This window comes from Juglans microcarpa x Juglans regia, chromosome 5D (genome assembly GCF_004785595.1).
Source record: "Juglans microcarpa x Juglans regia isolate MS1-56 chromosome 5D, Jm3101_v1.0, whole genome shotgun sequence".
NCBI classification, from domain to species: Eukaryota; Viridiplantae; Streptophyta; class Magnoliopsida; order Fagales; family Juglandaceae; genus Juglans; species Juglans microcarpa x Juglans regia.
This window is the reverse complement of record NC_054602.1, coordinates 29,911,452-29,919,206: the sequence shown is the minus strand read 5'-3', so window position 1 is coordinate 29,919,206 and position 7,755 is coordinate 29,911,452. Positions and strand designations below refer to the sequence as shown.

The following is a 7,755-nucleotide window of genomic DNA, read 5'->3' as shown; positions in this document are numbered from 1 at the left end:
AATATCACACATCGAGTTCAGGTCGCACCGAATTAACTTGACATAATTGAAACATAAGATTGGAACATATCACAAACAACATAAAACCCAACCCTACCCAAAATTATATATAACTACCACGCCTCTAATTTATCATGATTATAATGTCCCTTAGCTTTGAAAAGCTATGGAAACTTACTACAACAAGTACTACTCTACTTTTTCCTTTACTTGCATTCCTGCGCTTGCTGTTAACAACAAACAAAGCTACAAAAATACCTTTCGGCCTTGATCTTCATGGATGTAACTTGAGAGTAATAATGCGTGAGTAGGAGAAAGAGGGACAAGAAGTACTGAAAATACCGACAGCATTACTAAATACAAAACATTATTGCTTAGAATCACACTGAAATAAAAAAGGAGAGCAAAATTACATGGTTTTTTTTTTTTTTTTGTAAGCTCCGCAGGATGATCAGGACATGCAGATTTACAAAGAAGAACTGTTCTTGCCACAATGTCCTATTGCAATATTTTCCCTTCAACATAATTTAACACAAAACTAAAGAAACAAGAACACAACACCAGATTCATCCTTTTTTTTTTTGTTTTTGTAAATGTAGTTCTGAGCATAAGAAACAGAGGAATTTAGTAGAGAAAGCTTATGATGTCAATCTTTTCCATCCATAACGTCTACACTAGCAGAGCAAGACAAAAACCTGTGAAAGATCCTAAACAAGGCGGCACACGACAATTCCCTAACTTTCCTCCAAACCAAACACTTCCTTTTAAGCCCCTGAGTCTTTCTCTTCTTTCCGGGAGACATTTTCTCTCTCAACTTCCCGAAGCATTTCTGCGTCTTCTCCGGCACAGTCTCTTTCCTGGAGAACTTATAGCTTCTCAGATACATCTGCCTGCACGAGATGCTGTCCACCACTCTGGGATGGCCATGCATTCCCCTGCGGCCTTCGGCGGAACTGAACGAACGGACGAACTCTGCGTCGGACTCCGGCCACTTATAGAGGTTCACGTAGGTGGCCCGGACGGGAACACGAGGGTCACGTGCGTCGTTGACACAGTTTGATATGCAAACTGAGCTCATTCTTCAGGGTTCTTCCGGCGAATGAGGATCGCAGACCACAGTTGTGTGTATTGGGCTTTCGGGATATAAATGGACACAAGGCTTAGATTGCAAGAAAAGGTATGTAGAGAGAGAGAGAGAGAGAGAGAGAGAGAGAGAGAGTATGCAATATTGGTGGGATTTTATCTTGTTAAAATGGTGTGATACTTATAATGATTTGGCATAATTGACAATGACTGTATCTTTGCTTGTGTGGGCTGTTAGGCAAGAATAAGATATAACTATATATATAATTGTTATATATATATTATATATATTCATCCATCAAAAAAAGAGATTCATGAGAACGTACATAGACTCAAGCAACATTGCTACCTAACTTGAAAAAAAAAATGACTACGTATGATGACAAAAAATATGGGATTTTGAGCAATGATTCGCATTGAATGAATGGGATGAATAAGAAAGATGATTATAAGTTTATGCATATATACTAAATACAAAGCATTTATCCCTTCATTGCTCTCTAAGCCTCCATCAATGACAATGACTAGTATATATGATCTATAGCAAGCAAGATCAGAGTACACTAATGAAAAAGGAAAAACAAATTAAATACTTGTAACTATTTGTCTTTCCCTTTATTAACAACTCATATATAATCACGTATTAGCATCGAACGCGTGGCACGCATGTATTGGAGGTTATGGTTTGATTTTTAATGTCTAGCCACCACGTTAGCGGTGTGCATATATATTTGTACCTATGTTTTGCAAGTTATATAGAAGTAAACTATATATATGAAAAAAATATATTCGTCATCTTGCTTTAAGTTAATGCGAATACGTAGATTTTATTATTTAATTTATAAATTAACACTCTCTCTCATGTTAGGTTATTGTGGAGCCTGGTTTGCAAGCAAAATTTTGAGAAACAGAGAGTTCGCTCGACTGTCACTTGATCTAGCGCTCGAGCGAAGCTCAACCCGTGAGTTCACTCGAGTCTCAAGCGACTGTGAGATCGAGCGAGACACAAACCCTAGTGTTCGCTCGAGCCACACTCGATACCCCACTCAAGCCAATGTTGATTGGCTATTCGCTCGATATGCGCTCGACACTTCACTCGAGCGAAAAATATATTTTTGCCAGAATTAGGGTTTCTAGTGCCATTTACTATAAATATGCGCCCTTGTGAAGCCTTAACCTGTAACCCCACCTTCTTGTTATTACCTTGTTCTTCACCTATAAACACAGTAAACTCCTTTCTCAGATTAATTATAGATTGTTCATCAAATACAACATTCCTGCTAATTACAAACTTGAGTGATTTATGATCACTACACCATAACCTGAAATTTCACCCCACTAGCATATCTAATGAATATGTCATTCTTTGCCATTGGCTCAAGTTTTCCATCATTAACATGGAAATATGCAGGACAACCAAAATTTTTCAAATTTGAATAATCAGAGGGAGTACCAGACCATACCTCATTTGGAGTTTTTAAACTAATAGTAGTGGCTGGAGAGCGGTTAATCCAATAGCAAGTTGTGTTGACTGCTTCAGGCCAGAAATCTTTAGACAAGCCGGCATTTGAAAGCATATTGTGGGCTCTCTCCAAGATAGTCCTATTCATCTGTTCTGCTACCCCATTTTGCTGATTGTGCAGTGCCTCACAATGCCTTCATCTTTACAAATTTCATCAAAATCACCTCCACAAAATTTCATACTATTGTCAATTCAAAGTCGTTTTACCTTCTTGCCTGACTGATTTTCAATTAAAAGCTTCCACTATTTAAAGTTAGCAAATACATCACTTTTTTGTTTCAGAAAGTAAACACAAACCTTCCTTAAGTAATCATCAATAAAAGTAAGCAAATATTGAGCTTCACATTTCGATGGAACAGAAGATGGACCCCAGAGATTAGGATGAATATAGTCCACAGTACTTTTAGTTCTGTGAACCCTCATAGTAAATTGAACCCTGCACTGTTTTCCAAATACACAATGTTTACAAAATTCAAGTTTCTCTATTTTCTGATCACATGACAAATCCTGCTTACTCAGAATAGACATCTCATTTTCACTTATATTACCCAAACGCATGTGCCACATACGAGTAATGTCTGAGTCTAGATCATATGAAACAGACACTGCACCTGCACCTGCCATTGTACTGCCCTGAAGGAAATAAAGACCATCTGTCTTATTTCCTCTCATTACAATCATGGAGCTCTTACTGGCTCTGATCGCTCTACTTTCACAAGTGTACCGGAAATCCAAAGAATCAAGAGTGCCCTGAGAAATACAATTTTTTTTTTCAAATCTGGGATGTGTCGGACATTAGACAATGTCCTAAAAATCCCATCAAACATCTTAGCCCCCCTTTTGGATAGTGAGACGAGATGAGATGATTTTAAATAAAAGTTAAAAGTTGAATAAAATATTATTAGAATATTATTTTTTAAAATTATTATTGTTTTAGGATTTGAAAAAGTTGAATTGAAATTTTAAAAAGTTGAATTGTTTATTATATTTTGTGTGAAAATTTGAAAAAATTGTAATGATGAGATGAGATGAGATGAGATGGTTTCTCAACCCAACTGAACTAACCCCAACAATTTTATACGCTATATCATTTCCCATCAAAACGTAACCACCGTTTACTGGCTTCTAAGTAGTGAACCAGTTCATCTTGGGATACATGAAAAGTACAAGTTGAGTCCATGACCCACTTGTCACCATAGCGACTATTTGAGCTACTAATTGCTAAGACAATATCAAAGCTATTAGACTTTTCATCTGCAACGTTAACAACATTAGAAGAACTAGTGCCTTCCTCTTTGTCTTTCAGTTTAGGACACTCATTTTTGTAATGACCAAATTTATGACAGTAATGACATTTAACATGTTTCTTGTTAAATTTTGACTGTGAACTGTCCCTTGATTTACCTCTGTTCTGCTCTGAACTTCTCTCACTGGATCTATCCCTACTAGAGGAACCATTAGTAAACAAACCACTGATTTGATTATCCATCTCCTTCAAATTTAGTTTAATTCTCAATTACTAAGAATTCAAAACAGATTTCACATCTACTAAAGAAATAATATCTCTACCATACAATATTGAATTCACGAAGTTGTCAAATGACATAGGCAACGAGCACAGAATAACTAAGGCTTGATCCTCATCTTCAAGCTTAATGTCAATGTCAATAGGATTACCTTCCTTCATTTTGTGCGTGTATAAATGTTGCTTCAGATACAAACTTTAAAGTTTAGCCCAAACACCAACATTGGTCTCCTCATCAGCAACCTCCCTCAAAACTCTATCTGATAATGACAACAAGATAGCAATGTGTGCCTTCTATTCATCTTCTCTTATCGGTACAGGGGAATCATCAGATACCTTCCCATCCAATACATTTGACAAACCTTGTTGTCACAGCAAAGCCTTCATTTTGATGTGCCATAAATTGAAACTGTACTGACCGTCGAATTTTTCTACTTCAAGACTTTGCACAGAGCCTGCGCTCTGATACGCAGTTTGTTAGGATAAATCGGTTATCAAAGACTAATTTGAAATATAACAACGGAAGCAAATGAAAGAAATAACAACATTCACACACAGAACACCAATATTTAAGTGGTTCAACTCAATGTGAGTCTATGTCCACTGGCGGGATCGGTCTCAATGAATTCACTATCAACAAAGATGGATTACAAGAGATTAATTACAAAATCCTCTTCACAAAGTATCAATACACTCTTGGGAATATCACAAGAGGACCACTATTTCTCTCTTTAAACTTTTGCTAGCCTCAAAGGTGAAAAAGTCCAAAATGAATGAAGAAACATTCATATTTATACTGAAACGGCACGAACCCTGAAATATGAACATTCGTTCGAGCGAACGTTAAGGTTGCCATACCGTTAGAGCTGAGTGTCAAGCAGATGTTGAGCAAACTTTTGAATTGTGTCCATCTTAACCTAACTGTCAAGCAACTAATGAGCGAACTCTTTGGTTGAAGCTTCGTTTGAGTGAAGTGTCGAGCTATGGCTGCTTGAGCTAGGGTCGAGCCAATCCTCAAAAATGACATTTTCAATAGAAAATCAAGCCATACTCAACCCTTATAATGATTTGGCAAAATTGGCAATGACTATGTCTTTGCTTGTGTGGGCTGTTAGGAAAAAATTTGATATAACTATATACATATATATATATATATATCCATTAAAAAAAGAGGTTCATGAGAACGTACAGAGACTCAAGCAATATTGCTACCTAACTTGAAAAAAAAAAAAATGAGGAAAAAAATGACTACGTATGATGACAAATAATATGGGAATTTGTGCAATGATTCGCATTGAATGGGATGAATAAGAAATATGATTATAAGTTTATGCATATATACTAATAGAAAGCATTTATTCCTTCATTGCTCGCTAAGCCTCTATCGATGACAATGACTAGCATATATGATCTATGGCAAGCAAGATCAGAGTACACTAATGAAAAAGGAAAAACAAATTAAATACTTGTATCTGTCTTTTCCTTTAGCAACTCGTATATAATCACGTATTAGTATCGAACGTGTGGCACGCATCTATTGAATGGTGGTTTGGATTCAAAATCACTTCAACTCATCTCATCTTATTATTATAACTTTTTAAAATTTCTACACAAAATATAATAAACAATTCAACTTTTTCAAATCTCAAAATAATAATAATATTAAAAAATAATATTCTAATAATATTTTATTCTACTATTCACAAACCATCTCAACTCATCTCTGGATCCAAACCAATGTCTAGCCACCACGTCAGGGTGTGGATATATATATATATATATATATATATATCTGTACGTATGTTTTGCAAGTAATATAGAAGTAAACTATATATATGAAAAAATCTATTTATCATCTAATGATGTGGCATCATTAGATGATAAGTTTACAAGTGAAATATAATAAATAGTCTCCAATCATCTAACGTCACATCATTGGATAATTGGGATGATAAGTAGCATTACCCTTCTTAAAAGATTTTAAGTTAATGAGAATATGTAGATTTTATTATTTAATTCATAGATTAACACTCTCCCTCATGTTGGGTTGCTGTGGAGCCTAGTTTGTAAGCAGAACATTGAGAAACAGAGAGTTCACTCGACTTGGCGCTCGAGCGAAGCTCGACCCGTGAGTTCAGTGGGTGGAGTTTCACTTGAGCGAAGCTAAACCCGTGAGTTCGCTCTAGCGAAGCTCAACCCATGAGTGAACACTCAAGCGAATCACTATCCGTGAATTCGCTCGAGTCTCGCATGACAGTGGGCTCGAGCGAGACACAAATCCCTCTGTTCGCTCGAGCCACCCTCGATACCTCTCTCGAGCCAATATTGACTGGTTATTCACTCGAGGCGTGCCCGACATGCTGCTTGAGCGAAAGACGTATTTTTGCTAGAATTAGGGTTTTTAGCGCTGTTTACAATAAATATGTAATACGTGAGTTATGATGCATGATTTTCAACATATTTTTTTGGAGAGAACTTTAGTTAAGTGAGTGCATAGTGTGTGAGAGAGAGCAAAAGCTCTAGAGAGAGTGAGTTGAGATTGAGTGATTATAATTTTCTCTGGTCAATAAGATTTATACAGGTCTACGGACATAGGCAAGTTGCCGAACCACGTAAGCTATGTGTCGTGTGATTGCTTTAGTTTGTTTGCCATCGTGTGTGTGTGTTTTTCACAACAACTTGTATCAAGAGTTAAGGTCAGATTTGAAGGAGAATGCTGACTAGAGATAAAGTGAAAGTATCCTCGATCGAGAAGTTCGACGACACTGATTTTAGGTGCTAGAAGATGCAAATCGAGAACTATCTCAACGGGAAAAGACTCCATCTTCCACTATTGAGAAAAAAGCTAGAGAGCATGGATGCTGCTGAGTAGACTCTTTTAAATTGACAGGTTCTAGGAATTGGTCGGCTAACCTTGTCCAAAATAGAGAATAGTAGCACACAATGTTTGTAAGGACAGAACCATGACGAATATCATGATGGCTCTGTCAGATATATATGAAAAGTCATCGGTGAATAACAAAGTGCACCTGATGAAGAAGTTGTTCAATCTAAGGATGTCAAAATGTATGTCTGTGACCCAATACTTGAATGAATTCAATATGATCACAATTCAACTGTCTTCTATAGAGATTGTGTTTATTGATGAAAGCAGAGAGATGATTTTGTTGGCAACGCCGTCAAATGGTCGAGAGGCCATGAGGATGGATGTGAGTAGTTCCACTGGCAAGATGAAACTGAATTATAACGACATATGTGACATGATCCTTGCTGAAGAGGGACGCAGAAGTAACTCAGGTGAGTTCTCGGTTTTGGGATCGGCCCTGAATGTTGACAATCGGGGTAGAAGACATGACAGGTCACACTCTAAGAGCAGGGAGAATAGCAAGATGAGATCTAGGCAGTAGAACAGGTACTGAAGTTGCAACAAGCTAGGCCATATCAAGAGAAATTACAAGAATCAAGAAATTGCTGAGGATGATACAGTTAATGTATTGGCTGAAGAAATATATGATGCTCTAACTGTTGCAGTGCATAGTCAGATTCATGATTGGGTGTTGGACTTAGAGGCTTCGTTTCATAGCACCTCACATCGAAAGATCATCCAAAACTATGTTGATGGTGA

The 7,755-nt window shown here is 36.9% G+C and overlaps 1 protein-coding gene across 1 annotated transcript; it reads right to left on the bottom strand.

Annotated features, from left to right (window-relative positions):
* Window positions 1-330: 330 nt before the first annotated feature.
* On the bottom strand, window positions 331-1,300 carry LOC121264076. The gene has a single exon (XM_041167123.1). The coding sequence runs from the start codon at window positions 1,076-1,078 to the stop codon at window positions 647-649; it is 432 nt and encodes a 143-aa protein (XP_041023057.1). The 5' UTR covers window positions 1,079-1,300; the 3' UTR covers window positions 331-646.
* Window positions 1,301-7,755: the final 6,455 nt, after the last annotated feature.